At 37.8% G+C, this 16713-nt stretch overlaps 1 protein-coding gene across 1 annotated transcript in view; it reads left to right on the plus strand.

Moving 5' to 3' along the window:
• The first annotated feature begins 733 nt into the window (after positions 1–733).
• LOC135466454 (cleavage and polyadenylation specificity factor subunit 2-like) overlaps positions 734–16713 on the plus strand; it is a 150881-nt gene continuing 134901 nt past the window's right edge. Inside the window, 12 exon segments of the mRNA XM_064743928.1 lie at positions 734–872; positions 2149–2411; positions 2937–3000; positions 3002–3034; positions 3036–3101; positions 3494–3599; positions 3910–4039; positions 4614–4624; positions 4627–4728; positions 5795–5883; positions 6925–7023; positions 7601–7723. Coding sequence (XP_064599998.1) covers positions 2263–2411; positions 2937–3000; positions 3002–3034; positions 3036–3101; positions 3494–3599; positions 3910–4039; positions 4614–4624; positions 4627–4728; positions 5795–5883; positions 6925–7023; positions 7601–7723 — 972 coding nt within the window. The 5' untranslated portion in view covers positions 734–872; positions 2149–2262.

The raw sequence follows: 16713 nt of genomic DNA on the forward strand, positions 1-16713 counted from the left end.
AACAGGCTTGAATACTTCATTTCTCCATGTAGCTGGGTCGATGTCTTCCTAACTCTTCTGGGGCCCAATGAGGAGAGAGTTAATAAGTGTTTGGGAGAATTTACAAAGTGAGTATCAACAGTCAAGTGAACTGGTGAACGTGAAGCTGAAAACAACATGTCCTGGTTCAAAATGCACACGAACTTTTTTACCATTTGAATAAATTTAATACGTATTTCATCATTTGAAACGAGCAATTCAGGGGCGGGAATGACTAGAAAGTAACAGTGGTTAGATTGTCATGACTTACCTGTAGTTTAAAACAGTCAAAACGACCACCACAACCATAACAGTTTGCAAACGTGACAGCATTTGTAGTTGTAGTGCGCCATCTGCAAGGTGCGGGCTAAAACATATGCAGGGGAAGTCATCCTGATCATTTGCGACACATCTGGAACATCATCGAGTTGTTCCCCCTGAAAATAAATCTTAGGTCTTTTGGCACCATAATGTAAATATGTTTATAAATATGCTTACTGATATGTGATGCTTTAAAACCTGAAAATACAAACTTAAACATAGCTAGTGTTAAAGCCATTTAAACGAAGCTTTTCAAAGAATAGTCAAAGGTCGGGCTCTCTGCCACCATCCATACTGCTGCAGCGCACATTGTACAAGTAACTCCAGAGGAAACTTCCTTTTTTTAAAAAAATTCCCGCCAAGCCTCGTTTTCGAATCAATATGTCAGCCTCCATTGACATGCAGACCGAAGAAAGCGTCTGCTAGGGTTTTTATGGTCTGACGTCAGTTTAAGTGTGTGTAAATGATACTGATTATTTCCTAAGTTTTTTAATGTATGAGAACTGATGCTGTTCATCTGCTAAGCAATTCTGGTAAGATCACAATCGAATCAACTTAACCGTGTGCTGTTCAATGATTGGAACAACAACAACATTACCAGCTCATCCAGTCTTTGCGCCACTTTCACAAACTTTGTGCATCATTTAATTATTTCGTTGTAATTGTCCTCGGAGATGAGGTTTTATAGGTTATCACAACATAGGGTGAGGTGTTTGACGCATGGAGTTGCAGGAAATATATTCTGGATGTGCAAAAATCATTTTAACCCAGTTCATTTCATACCTTGTAAATGAAACCCGTAGAGCTACAAACTTAGCCTTGAGTACACTGACTGGCTGGTTAAGAAATATTTGGATTCACAATATTCATGGTTGCTCAACCTCCAGTCAGAAACACCACCATCTGTTGGATATGTTTAGGTAACCTTGAACTTCATCCCATAACCGAGTGTTATATGACCAGCCGGTCAGGTACCAACAACTGCAATAAGCCCAGTAAGCATTTCAGGGGTCTGGTGAGTTCACACAGATATAGGCAAGAAAAGGTAATTTCACGGTAGTTCCTTGATTAAATATACATCTCTCTGGACTCAACAATGCCATTGGCAGCTACCATAACATCGCGTCTTTTATCCATTAGTTCAATTGTGAGAGAGCCCCACCTTGTCTCCACTAAATTTTAAGAAAAGTGTGAACTCCCGAGACTCTTGAAATGCCAATTGAGCTTACAAAAACTATGTCAAAGGCATGGCTTAAAGAAAGATGCCGTAAGTGGGAAGGTCTGCCAGCTACCTGCCTGTTTTTGAAAATAAAACAAAATTGTTGGGAACAATTTGCCAGCAACCTGCAGATGGGTGTGGGTTTCCCCCGGGATCTGCCCGGTTTCCTCCCACAATAATAGTGAAATATTCTTGAGTATGGCGTTAAACACCAATCAAATAAATGAATAAAGAAAGATGATATGCCTAGTTTTAGATCTGACAAGAAGAAAATCTATCATATTTGTTAATGCTGTTTATATTGTCAATATTTGCAAACTGAGTGTTAGGTTTCAGTTATCTAATCATGGAATAAGTATCTTAAATATGAAGTGAATTTGAACAATTCAGTTTGGGTATGGAATGCCTTGCGAGGAAGCAGTTTAAATGAAAATGATTAGAAACCTTAAGGTTGATGTTGCAGGTCATCAGGGCTCAGATCAACCTGTTGATATGTATTATTTGTTTCATTTTCACATGACATGGAACTGAAATAAAACCCTGGTTGTTATCAGTTACGTTATTGAAAATATTTCTTTTTCTTTTGACAGTGGGATATTCTCTAAAAATAGCGCTTGACTTGGAGAGAGTGATTACTTCATTCAAGGGGTAGAAACCTGCCGTCTTCATCCCCTAGTTTGCGTTTTAGGGGGTAGGAGAGCAGGATGACGTCGATCATCAAGCTTCAGTGTTTCTCTGGGGCTCTGGATGAGACACCGCCATGTTACATGCTGCAGGTAGATGAATTCCGCTTCCTGCTGGACTGTGGATGGGACGAGAGCTTTAACATGGATCAATTAAAGGAGCTCAAAAAGTAAGTTTACATTTGGCCTATCTTGTACTTAAAACAGACACAGAAAGGGTGTGATGTTCTAATATAATGAAGTGATGTCACTTGCTTGAATCCAGTTCTTGCTGCTTCAGCCACAGCTCTAAGTCAGGAGGTTTATCAAGTGCCTATTGAAAGGTGGTAGTTTATCCTGGCCACTCTGGTCACCTCCACCCATAAAACTGATCTCTGTTGTTATGTAGAATTGAAATATTCATGAGTATGTCATTAAACACCAATGACATAAATAAACAATTAAATAATTGGTGTGTTTATTGACTATATTGTTCAGAATAAAAGGAGGGCTCATGTTCAAATCATTTTCATTTACTTTTGATTATGTATTTTTTTTTGTTGCATACATATTTTATGCATACATATTTTATGGCAATATGTACATAAATGTATTTGTGAAGGTCTAAGTAGACATGTCCTTTTCTGACTGGTTGGAGAACAAACAAAAGTGGTAGATACTTTAGTTCCATGAAATGATAAATTTTTGTTTTACAGGCATATCCACCAAATCGATGCAGTCTTACTGACGTACCCAGATCACATACACCTGGGGGCTCTGCCCCTACTTGGTGGGAAAGTGTGGCCTCACCTGCCCCTATATATGCCACTATACCAGTCTACAAGATGGGGCAGATGTTCATGTATGACCTCTACCAGTATGCGAATCACAATCGTTTGCTTAGTTAATACCACTCATATTGGCATTGAATGTTAAGTGGGGTCACTATAAAAGAAAAAACAATTAATGCTCCAATTTTGTAACAGATTTTCAGAAAATGGAATGCTATTAAATTTAGAATTTTTACCTTGTGGGGAAAAACTAAGCTAAATGTTTTGAACCTCCAAATCACAATGCAATTACCAGATTTCTCATTTGTCAAAATTTGTCTTTTTAAAATACTCCCCAGACTGCAAGCAATTAATAAAATTAAGATTTCTTTCTAAAATTCTTTGAATGTTACGAACTTTGTACTGTTAGCCATGTATAATTATGAAGCCTTTGTGGAATATGCTGAACAAAAAATTTACCACTTTTTTTTTATCCTGTCTAGTCTCGCCACAACACCCAAGAATTTGACGTTTTTCACTTTGATGACATTGATGCTGCTTTTGACAAGATAGTACAGCTGAAATATTCCCAGACAGTTAGTCTTAAAGGCAAGTGTCACATGTCGAGGCACTCTCTTCCCTTTATACTTGTCAAGTTAGACTTGTAGCACTAAGGGGACTTCATTCTTGGTTTACCACTTGGTGGACATTGCTGTTTGTTTACGCTTTGATTTTGTGTGATTATCTCCCCTTAGTGTGCCTTGCAGATACTGGTATGCTATGGACTACATCCAAGTCACGTTTGTGCAAATATAAGAGGGCTAGATACATATTTTGTAAAGAGTGACATGGGAATTTTTGTGGTATAAATTGAACTATACAAATACTTTGTAATAATAACAGTGAATTTTTTTCACAGGTAAAGGACATGGTCTTCAGGTCACACCATTGCCTGCAGGTCACATGATAGGGGGTACCATCTGGAAGATTGTCAAAGATGGTGAAGAGGATATAATATATACAATAGATTATAACCACAAGAAAGAAAGGTGTGTATATTGTGTGTGACGTAGAGAATTAAATGCCTTCTCCGTTAAACTATTACATTTCTCCGTCAGGATTATGTTAAATAAAAAGACAAAAACGAATACCCTAAATGACCATAAATTTTGTCCATGACTTATTTGTCCATTTTCCTGGTTCTGAGAGTTCTGTTGATATTATAAAGGTGTTTTGAGGTTTTGTTTTCAGCACCAAAAATAATATTTTGTGACATTTACTTGCCTCTAAAATTGCACTATTGTGGGCGAAATATTATGTCATTTAGGGTATATTTGAAGTTGTTTGTTTTATCTTGCAGTGAGTTTGTTTCTGTACAGTGGTTTCATATCAGTAAACTGGCCGACCTTATAATCAGATTATAGTTGTAATTAAAGAACAAAAATACTACTCTGTGTTCCTCACTTCATCTCGTGAATGCTAGTAAATTGTTAATTTGTATTCTTTCAGATCTTTCATGTTATCTTTATTGTTTAAAACCCGCAGTTATTACAACTCTTAATAATGTGTGTATCTATGTTTGGATTGTTAACTGTTTGGTCAGCGAGTGAATTTTCTCCCCAGACATCTTAATGGAGAGTGTTGGAAGTCTTCAACAGACCCTCGTTAATGATAACAGATTCCTTCAATGCTAACTGTGTGCAGTCCAAGAGGAGGACCAGGGATGGGCAGCTAATGAGTAAGGATTTTAATGACTGGACCAAAGTAACTAACAGGGCCTGTCATTATCTGACTGGATTCATTCTAGGTCTTGACGTTTACGTGATGTGTTTTGGGACAGTCTTGGTTGGTATTATTATTTTAAAGGAAAAGTCCTCTAAAAATCAAAGTAGAAATCAACAAAAAGGCCACTTAAAGGAGAAGAATATTTAAATATATAAGTATGTACCTCAGTTGATAAGTTATAAATAAAGTCAGCGCCAAACTCTGCTGTGGGCGACTCCATCTTGCCTAAGAACTAGTCCTGAAATCCTCTGTGTTAGGAGGAGAATGGCCGATGGAAACCGCCAAAGTGCAGTTGGTACATTTCCGGTATAACTCTTCTTCCCAGAAGGAAGCGAACAGTACAGTTCGTTTTCCACATGACGTTTGGGAAACCGAAATGTTGGGCATAGGTTCCGAGTTTACACAAACAACCATTAAAACTATGCATAAGTATTCTTTCGTTCATTTTTAAACATTTTTTATGAAAAGTGAAAGGTATTCAAACATTTGAATTCTAAGGTGGGCTTTGTTGACCTTACTATCAAAGGTTAGGAACTATCATGTCACAGGAAGTTTTTCCAACTCTTATCATGACACAGTGAATGTTGGAATAACTCTTTGTACATATGAGTATATAGGTGATGTGACATAAGAGTTCCTAGATACCGTCAGTATGGCTCATAAAGCCCACCATAGAATTCAAACATCGGAATGCCTTTCAAAAAATCAGAAAAAATCAATGAAAGTATTTTTACACATAGTTTTCAGTATTTTGATGTCAAAACTTGATCAAAATAATCACCAAAATGCCACAAGCCTTGTGCTGTGCCAATCTGGATACTGGAACCTGGGATCAGTGTATCACTTGAGTGAATTTAGGACATTTGAGAGTTCAGATATATCTTAAACTTGTAAAATATAATTTGTGATGAATCTTTGAAGACAGATTACTTACTAATTACTTACTAAGTGAAACACTCAGTTTCTCACTGACCACTGGTGTTCAAGCTCCTCTAGTATTTTATGATCGTGTTTTTCAGATACTATTTTACAAACAATGAAGAATGATGGGAATTGTTTAGTTGCTGTTGATACAGCAGGCAGAGTTTTGGAGTTGGCAAAACTTCTGGTAAGCATGATTATGCTTAATCAACTACGCTGGAAAAAGGTTGAAAAAAAAATGATAATATTTGTTTATTTGATTGTTGTTTATACCGTACTCAAGAATATTTCACTTATACGACAGTGGCCAGCATTATAGTGGGTGGAAACCGGGCAGAGCCAGGGGGAAACCCACAACCATCCGCAGGTTGCAGGCAGACCTTCCCACGTACGGCCAGAGAGGAAGCCAGCATGAGCTGGACTTGAACTCACAGTGACCGCATTGGTGAGAGGCACCTGGGTCATTACGCTGCGCTAGCGCGATAACCAACTGAGCCACGGAGGCCCCCAAAATAATAATATTTATCATGTTTACAATCTCTCTTGACAGTTTGTGTTACTTTTGTTTATGTATTCTCATTATTTAATGTTTTATCTTGAATAAATGAAGGATGTTCTTCTCCATCACAATTCAGTACAAGAATCCATATTGTAACACACATGTATATAGGTACTGTCAATCTTTGACCATTGTGCATGTTTGCAAGGTGTTTATTCAAGCATATTCTCAAGGCAGTATTCTGTATAAAATTATACTTTTTGTGAATCCCTGAAATTGTTCCAAACAATGTTTTATCTTCAAAATCGGGCAGATAGCTGGCAGACCTTCCCACTTACGGCATCTTTCTTTAAGACATGCCTTTGACATAGTTTTTGTAAGCTCAATCAGCATTTCAAGAGTCTCGGGAGTTCACACTTTTCTTAAAATTTAGGCCTTATTCTGTATAACATTATACTTTTTGTGAATCTCTGAAATTGGCCAATCCAAACAATGTTTTATCTTCAAAATCAGATTAAAAGTGTGCATAAATTGCTCTGAAAGTTGCTCTTTCATATGTGAAAAGATTGAGGAGTTAGGGTATTAAAAATAATCATGTACATGTATCTTTATATGTAGACAGTGTTTAAATATAACTCAGTGTAGCCCATTGGGATCTCAGAGGAATCCAAAAGAGTAGAATAGCTATTACACATATAATGTGTCTATGTGTTATAATGGAATTTTCAGGATACAATGTTCCGGACCCCAGAGGCTGGCCTCTTGCCATACTCCTTGGCTCTGATAAACAATGTCAGCTTTAATGTTGTGGAGTTTGCAAAGTCACAGGTGAGAGGAAATGATAAACTTACCTTACTAAACCACATGTGGGACATGTATGTAAGAAAATCTCTGAAATCAGTTATGCTGGAAATGAAAATTCTTTACTTATAATCTCTATGGCAACATGCTCAAATTCTTTTGCAATTTTTGGTTAAGAAACTACAAGCTATAGAATTTTGAAGAAAAAAAGCAAACGGTGGATGTCTCTAGTGACACCATAGTGTGAACCTGTAATTAGATCTGTAATTTGTGGGGCATCGCCCAATGAGAAGGCAGAGTTTTGCCTTTCCTTTACTTCACTGGTGTGGTGAAACAGCTGATTCCCTGACTAGTTGGTGTACTTGAAGTGAAGTACAAACTACAGGGTATTTGTCACTTTCGTTTATTTATTTATTTGATTGGTGTTTTACACCATATTGAAGAATATTTCACTCATAAGACAATGGCCACCTTTACTGTGACAGGGGATGGCACAGGGCCTGGGGGAAACCCATGACCATCAGCAGGTTGCCGCCTGGTCTTCCCACGTACATTTTCCACTTTGTCCGGCACCATTTTGTGCTGATATCAATTTTTGTGACAGGTTGAGTGGATGAGTGACAAGATAATGAGAGCTTTTGAGGACAACAGAAACAACCCATTCCAGTTCAAACACATGAAGTTGTGCCACAATTTGGCTGAGTTACAGAAAGTCCCTGATCCTAAGGTAGGTGACTTTGAAGTTACAAGTCAGAGGCCACTATCTAAAAATTTTGTAAGTCATAAATTTTTCATTGAACAGGTTGTCTTTTTTACAGTGCTATAAGGTGATGCAGTTTAGAATATAAGAAAAGAAAAGAAAAATATGATTTATAGTGTTATGAAAGTTGGCATTGAAATCTTTAAAACATTCAGCGTCTCAGATGGACTTCTTGTTCTTCCTCCTATGTGAAGACACATATTCCACATCGACAGTCCAGGAAAACACTCTCTGATTTCCTAAAAAATGATACCAGACTCAAGAAAATTGATTTTCAGGTAAAGTCAAAGGTGTACATCTAATCAGATGAACATGTTTGTAAAAAATGTGTGGATGTTGTAAAGACGTCTTTTTCAGTGAACAGAAAAATAATGTAAACATGCACACAGTTGTCTTGTCAACAAATAGCATAACCTGCTATTGTATGTAGGGAATTGTTTTTTCTTTCAGAACCTATTCTGCGCCAGTATTCTGTTTCAGCCTAAATTTAATTTACTAGATATTTACTCTGTTTCCATGTTTCTTCTTTGATCATTAGCCAAACTGAGAATGTGTGGGCAATATTTTAACTGCCATTAAACATTGTTTTAAAATTTTTTCATGATGTTTACCTGTCAATAATGGCCTATTAACATTTATTCCAGCATTTTTGTCTTTCATCATTGAAATAGTATGCATTGTTTATACTGCAATCCTTTATCATTTGGATGTTTGGCATGGGAATTCCTAATATTGATTGAATTCTTCAGACTTTATTGAGACAAGTTCCTACATGTAATTGTTTGAGATTCGGCAAATAGGTAGTTCTTATGTATTGGATCGGCTTTGCTATAAAGGTCTGTTACAAACACAATGTCCAAAGAAGTGCAACTAGAGGCCTCTTAACAGTAGTCATTTCTTGGATGTATTTTGTTTTGTGAATTTATATTTTTTTTATGAATTAAAATTTACCTGTACCAGCACAACTGTTTGTTGCCTCTCAAAACCCCAAACCAAGTGATACATGCATATGTGAGTAAAAGCTTACAGATGTTTCAGGCTTTGTAGAGTTGTATCCCTTTGATTGGCTTTGTGTACATGTGAGCCCTAATTATCTTTAATCATGTTTACCATTGCAATGTACTGAGGAACATATGCAGGGAGAACTTCGTTCCACTCAACCTCTGACATGAGGGGAATTGCACGCTCTACTAATTTCCAGCTTAAAATTACTGGCACATGGTGGTGCAAAAGTAAATTGTTGGATTCCTTTTAAAATGGATTGGATTATTAATGCATTTCTTGCATTTCTCTTGAATGCGTTCTGAATTTCTGACAGTCACATTAAAGATAAAACATAGCAATTCATTATTGTGTTATTGCGGGAAGACATGTGGCAAATATTAAGGGAAATTTTTAGATGCGTTGCTGCTGTAAGTGACATTTTATCAAATCCTGCTTTATTGGTATGTCACAGTTGTCACACAGAGGGCGGTGAATTATTTAAAGTTAGAAGCAGATTATTTTGATGAGATTTTCATTTTTTGTATACACTTCTTTACACCCAGCTGTCACACCTGTAATATGTGATTGATGATGATTTGATTGGGATTTTTGCCAAGTCAAGAGATCTTTCTTATGACTGGATCCATCCAGTTTGCAGATATGCTGTGCTGCTTGATAATTTCTTCCTTGGCTTATAATCAAGCCGAGGCAACTGAGTGTAGACAGGTAGAAAAATAGCCTTTTAATATACCGGAATAATATGATATAATTTTGTTTTGGCATTGAGAACTTTAGCCAGACGATTAAGTTATAATAGCTTCTGCTAGCCCGGTTAACCAATGAGATTCGTCCGTCTCTGATTGGTTCAGTCACGGCTTTATGGGATATTGGAAACACAACTACAAAATGTAGAGAATGTATTGTTTTAGACAAATGAAGACAGATATTCACCCACAAAAACGGGAGAAAAAAGTTGATTTTTGAGGCATATTTATATTTCTTGATAACTCTTCTACTTTGTGCTTATTTTCCATCAGTGGTCCAAAATATTTGGAAATGACATCATCGATGAACATACTGGGAACTTGTGACTGCCTCCCCACCCCACCCCAAGCTCTCCCCGTCAAAAACTTGTCTTGACAGTAGTCACCATTGATGTCACCACAGTAGCCTACTTAATTTCCTGACTGATCACTGAGAATGTAGAAAAACTGGCTTAAAGCCCTTTTTACACTCCCAAGAAGAAGCTTTTTTCTACTTTCATATGTTAGGCCACTTCATATACTCTGTATTAAAAAATACAAGCATTTTATGTACCCTTAAAGTCAGCAAAAATGAAGCAGCCAATATGAGGAGGAATCTGGTTGCCATGGTTTCCCTGTCAATTGTTTATTTATTTTTATTTGATTGGTGTTTTACGCCGTACTCAAGAATATTTAGCTTATATGACGGCAGCCAGTATTATGGTGGGGAAACCCACGACCATCCGCAGGTTACTGCCTGACCTTCCCACGTATGGCCGGAAACCAGCATGAACTGGGCTTGAACTCACCCCGACCGTATTGGTGAGAGGCTTCTGGGTCACTACGCTGCACTAGTGTGCTAACCGACTGAGCCATGGAGGGACCCCCCCCTGTCAATTGTGGTTCAATGGATTTGTTTTTTCCTCTGTTCATAAAGCCAATGTCAGTGAAATATTCTTTATCATGGTGCGAAGGACCAGTGAGGAAGCGATACATGTGCTGGGACCTGTTCTGTGTCATTAGTACACAGGGCTAGTGCACTACACATTGAGCAGTTGGATTATCAGTGAAGTATGGATACATGTGCTGGTACCTGTTCTGTGTCATTTGTACACAGAGCCAGTGCACTACACATTGAGCAGTTGGATTATCAGTGAAGTATGGATACATGTGCTGGTACCTGTTCTGTGTCATTGGTACACAGAGCTAGTCCACAGCATATTGAGCAGTTGGATTATCAGTGAAGTATGGATACATGTGCTGGTACCTGTTCTGTGTCATTTGTACACAGAGCCGGTCCACAGCATATTGAGCAGTTGGATTATCAGTGAAGTATGGATACATGTGCTGGTACCTGTTCTGTGTCATTGGTACACAGAGCCAGTGCATTACACATTGAGCAGTTGGATTATCAGTGAAGTGTGGATACATGTGCTGGTACCTGTTCTGTGTCATTGGTACACAGAGCCGGTGCACTACACATTGAGCAGTGGGATTATCAGTGAAGTATGGATACATGTGCTGGTACCTGTTCTGTGTCATTTGTACACAGAGCCAGTGCACTACACATTGAGCAGTTGGATTATCAGTGAAGTGTGGATACATGTGCTGGTACCTGTTCTGTGTCATTAGTACACAGAGCCAGGGCACTACACATTGAGCAGTGGGATTATCAGTGAAGTGTGGATACATGTGCTGGTACCTGTTCTGTGTCATTTGTACACAGAGCCAGTGCACTACACATTGAGCAGTTGGATTATCAGTGAAGTGTGGATACATGTGCTGGTACCTGTTCTGTGTCATTTGTACACAGAGCCAGTGCACTACACATTGAGCAGTTGGATTATCAGTGAAGTGTGGATACATGTGCTGGTACCTGTTCTGTGTCATTTGTACACAGAGCCAGTGCACTACACATTGAGCAGTTGGATTATCGGTGAAGTATGGATACATGTGCTGGTACCTGTTCTGTGTCATTTGTACACAGAGCCAGTCCACAGCATATTGAGCAGTTGGATTATCAGTGAAGTATGGATACATGTGCTGGTACCTGTTCTGTGTCATTTGTACACAGAGCCAGTGCACTACACATTGAGCAGTGGGATTATCGGTGAAGTATGGATACATGTGCTGGTACCTGTTCTGTGTCATTTGTACACAGAGCCGGTCCACAGCATATTGAGCAGTTGGATTATCAGTGAAGTATGGATACATGTGCTGGGACCTGTTCTGTGTCATTGGTACACAGAGCCGGTCCACAGCATATTGAGCAGTTGGATTATCAGTGAAGTATGGATACATGTACTGGTACCTGTTCTGTGTCATTGGTACACAGAACCAGTACACTGCTCATTGAACAGTTGGATTATCAGTGAAGTATGGATACATGTGCTGGTACCTGTTCTGTGTCATTAGTACACAGGGCCAGTGCACTACACATTGAGCAGTTGGATTATCAGTGAAGTGTGGATACATGTGCTGGTACCTGTTCTGTGTCATTTGTACACAGAGCCAGTGCACTACACATTGAGCAGTTGGATTATCGGTGAAGTATGGATACATGTGCTGGTACCTGTTCTGTGTCATTTGTACACAGAGCCAGTCCACAGCATATTGAGCAGTTGGATTATCAGTGAAGTATGGATACATGTGCTGGTACCTGTTCTGTGTCATTGGTACACAGAGCTAGTGCACTACACATTGAGCAGTTGGATTATCGGTGAAGTATGGATACATGTGCTGGGACCTGTTCTGTGTCATTAGTACACAGGGCTAGTGCACTACACATTGAGCAGTTGGATTATCAGTGAAGTATGGATACATGTGCTGGTACCTGTTCTGTGTCATTGGTACACAGAGCCAGTGCATTACACATTGAGCAGTTGGATTATCAGTGAAGTGTGGATACATGTGCTGGTACCTGTTCTGTGTCATTGGTACACAGAGCTAGTGCACTGCTCATTGAGCAGTTGGATTATCAGTGAAGTATGGATACATGTGCTGGTACCTGTTGTGTGTCATTGGTACGCAGGGCCAATGCACTACACATTGAGCAGTTGGATTATCAGTGAAGTATGGATGCATATGCTGATACCTATTCTGTGTCATTGGTACACAGTGCCAGTACACTGCACATTTAGCAGTTGGATTATCAGTCATCTTGTCATTATTTTGGACAAGTCGTTCTTCAGAGAAGAATTAATAAGATAAAAGTGATGGTGTATATTTATGTGTACATCGGTCATTTCTATCAATTTAACGCAATCAAAACTAGATAATCCAATGGATTAAGTGAAGTTGCTCAATGGATGTATGCATGCTTTTGCATGTGAAGTTATGTCTTGTTAAATGCTGGTTTATGGCATCATCTGTCTATTGCGTGTTGTGAAGAAAATGCATTAAGCTTGTGATTTGCTTCAACAATAAATTGTCTTTGTGGTCGATTGTTTCAGTCAGTCTTATCAGATCTCAGGTATATTAATGGAAAATTCAGTCTGATGTAGTAGAATCTTTTTGCTCTATTTGGGTCAAGGTTTCAGGCGGGCAAACATGTCATGATTTGTGTACATTAATTCTGTAATTATCATACCTTGTAACTTTTTGTTTTTATTTGTTTCTTGCTAGCAATATTTACTTATCTGCCAGGCGTGTTAGTTGAAATCGGAAAATGCGTGCTATTTTTGAGCAGGATGTCTATGGCTTAAGTGCATTTTAAATAGCAACATTGTGTCCCATTAGTGTTTATTCCACATTAGCAAATTTATGGGTTTGTGTCGGATTAATTTAGAAGGCAGTAAAATGTTTCTTGTCCTGTATCCAAAGAATAATGGGTGTTGGCAGTTTTGCTGGTAGGATTTCTGTGTTATCGTGCAACATGCTCTTTGTGTCTGTCAATACCGCGTTTAAACAATCAGTCATAAGCATAAAGCCAGGCTGTGTTATGAAGATAGTGTATAGTGAAACCATACCTGTAACACTTTAATGAAAGTTTCATTTTCGTCGTTCTACATGTACAATAAAATTACAAATTATTGGTAAATTATAATATGGATTGTAGTGTTAGCAAAGTTTGTTTACGTCAAGCTCTTTGCCGACGTCAGTACTTGATAATGCTCAACCATAAAAATATAAAGCCAGGCTGTGTGGTTGTGATGGTGGATAGTTGGTACATAGGGCCTTATGTAAGTTTCCAGCACAGCTGGTAGATATGACTTATGGAGTTTGTACATTTGTCACCTGAGCAAGTTTCACTTAAGTTAAAAGCTCTCATTTTAGCTTCAGCACTGTGGAGTCAAATCTTGATATGTCTTTGTGTATTGAAAATAGACAAAACTTTCAGAATCAAGCAAAAGATTTACTGTTAATAATGCATTTGATTCCATTTGAAAAAATTGTAAAGAAATAAATCATGCAATTTCCTAGACTGAACACTGTGTTTAATGGCCTTTCATCAGACATATACACATGCTGTTATTTTAGTGTTTTATTTGCTTTTAGGCAATGCTATAAATACTGAAACTGTTAATTGATCAGCAGTCCAAGCAGGTGTTGCAAGACCGGGATCATGATGCAAGTGTATGTTTACAGAATTAGTTTTGACAAGAAGTAGCTTTGGAAATAGATATGGGTAGTGAAAACATGACAGCTACTATATTGTATTATACATTGTCTTTTTTGGTGAGACACTTTAATAATAATGCAGGTTCGTTATAATCCTGCTTTTGCCTTTAAATTTGTGATTTTTATAGCCAATTTTGCCTGAATGCCTGATCTTGGTTCAGTGGTACTTGTACAGGGAACGTCTTCATCATCAATGACTGTAGAACTTGGGTTATCAGATATGGTTCTACATCCAAGTTTTGTTTTTTTCTGAATGCGTGGAGCTGAGCTAACAGTGGACAGATTCATAGCTATCTGATTACTATCTTCTGCATGCCGCTGAGAAACGTGAGCACAGTGAAGGTCGCAACCAACATTGTGTGTGGTTCATGATGTTAATCAACTCTGAATTAGCTTGTTTTCGTTTTATAATGAAACAGAAATTGGCTTTTGCAGTAAGCATGGGTCTGTAATTAGGTATCACAGTTAGGCAACATTTGTAAGGGATTTATATGAACTATGTGCCTTGATAAATGCGTCATACCGTTTTCTTGTTGAATGAGATGAGTAAAATAAAACAAATACACCTGTAGCTCGAATCACACGTTGCACATCAACATTTTAACAGTCATGTGTCAACATGGTGCAACGCCATAATCAGTCATCCATTCACTCAGCATTTAGTAATAATATGTTAGATTTGCTGTAGTATGGTGAGAAGGAGACATGCCTCCATTGAGATTCCAAATGAGAGAATAGTGTAGTTAAGTATCTAATGTTGGCTATGAAGTCATTTATTCAAGTCCACATGTTGCTGGCTCTCGTGATTGTGTGAAGAAGTTTGTCGGAGGCATGGAAAAGTGATCAATTTTATATCAGTCATGTAAATGCTTTAAGTGTGGCATAACAGCATGCAGAAAGTTAAAATTAAATTATGTGTGAAAAAGAATAATTAATGTAACCTGTTTCATTGTTGTCTTTCATTCAAGTTTTTGATCCTCCACTTCCTGCCCCCTACCCCCAGGACAATATGAATGGTCATGATTAAGACATCAACTGAGACATGACTGTCTACGTGTCATTCTCCTATACATATAGAAGTACATGTACTGTATTTCACCTAAAATTTGGTATGTGAAAAGGCACTTTGAGAAGCAAGTGTGAAGGCATTTAAATGGTACTTTTGATACCACTTAATTTTTTTCAGATAAGTAATTAGTCAAACTTCTCATAACACAGTTAAATGACCCTGTAAGCTGAATAAGAAATTAATCAAACTTCCCATAACACTCTTAAATGGCCCTATATGCTGAATAAGAAATTAGTCAAGCTTCCCATAACACTCTTAAATGGCCCTGTAAGTTGAATAAGAAATTAGCCAAACTTCCCATAACACGCCTAAATGGCCCTGTAAGCTGAATAAGAAATTAGTCAAACTTCCCATAACACCCCTAAATGGCCCTATAAGCTGAATAAGAAATTAGTCAAACTTCCCATGACACTCCTAAATGGCCCTGCAAGCTGAATGAATCAGTCAAAATATCGCTTGAGAAAGGTTAAACTTTAAAAGGTGAAATACAGTAATTGTGACCCCATTTAAAGATTAAACTTTATTAGGTGAAACTTTATTAGGTGAAATACAGTAATTGTGACCCCATTTAAGGGTTAAACTTTATTAGGTGAAATACAGTAATTGTGACCCCATTTAAGGGTTAAACTTTAGGAGGTGAAATACAGTAATTGTGACCCATTTAAGGGTTAAACTTTAAGAGGTGAAATACAGTAATTGTGACCCCATTTAAGGGTTAAACTTTAGGAGGTGAAATACAGTAATTGTGACCCCATTTAAGGGTTAAACTTTAGGAGGTGAAATATAGTAATTGTGACCCCATTTAAGGGTTGAACTTTAGGAGGTGAAATACAGTAATTGTGACCCCATTTAAGGGTTAAACTTTAGGAGGTGAAATACAGTAATTGTGACCCATTTAAGGGTTAAACTTTAGGGGGTGAAATACAGTAATTGTGACCCCATTTTAAGACGCAACATTTCAACACGCCGCAAACAAAGTGTTATTTTGAATAATTCTCATTCCTGTACATAGGCAAAATCATTTAGCTGTCTTTTTCGTCAAAACATTTATTTGCATATAGTTTCTGAATGGATTCCATAAATTTATGAAAACCTGGTCTGATTCTTTTTTCCCCACAAAGCATGGTGGGAAGATTTGAAAATTTTTGATAAACTTGAAAAAGGAAAAGGAGTGGCAAAACCCATTCAATCCCTACACTTTTGTTTGCAGCACCCTTGTGAGTATGTATCTCCATTGTCTTCAGTTTGCTTGTACTATTGCTAGACTCAAATTTGTAGGGATCTTGTCAGATTATTACCCAGATGGATAATTATACTAAATGATTGTGCAGTGATCAGCAGTGATTAATGATGGTGATCACTTCAAAGTAAATATTCTACATCAACCTCTGCATTCGTAGCCATGCAGGTGACATTTTCTGTTTAATGATTTATTTTACGCAGAACAGTAAACAGGCAATAGTGGTGACCCTCTGGTTCAACGCAGTACTCAGCGATCTGCCATTGCCAGATCGTTATTAAACCATAGCGTTATCTCGTTG

The sequence above is a fragment of the Liolophura sinensis genome, chromosome 6 (assembly GCF_032854445.1).
Source record: "Liolophura sinensis isolate JHLJ2023 chromosome 6, CUHK_Ljap_v2, whole genome shotgun sequence".
Classification (NCBI taxonomy): Eukaryota; Metazoa; Mollusca; class Polyplacophora; order Chitonida; family Chitonidae; genus Liolophura; species Liolophura sinensis.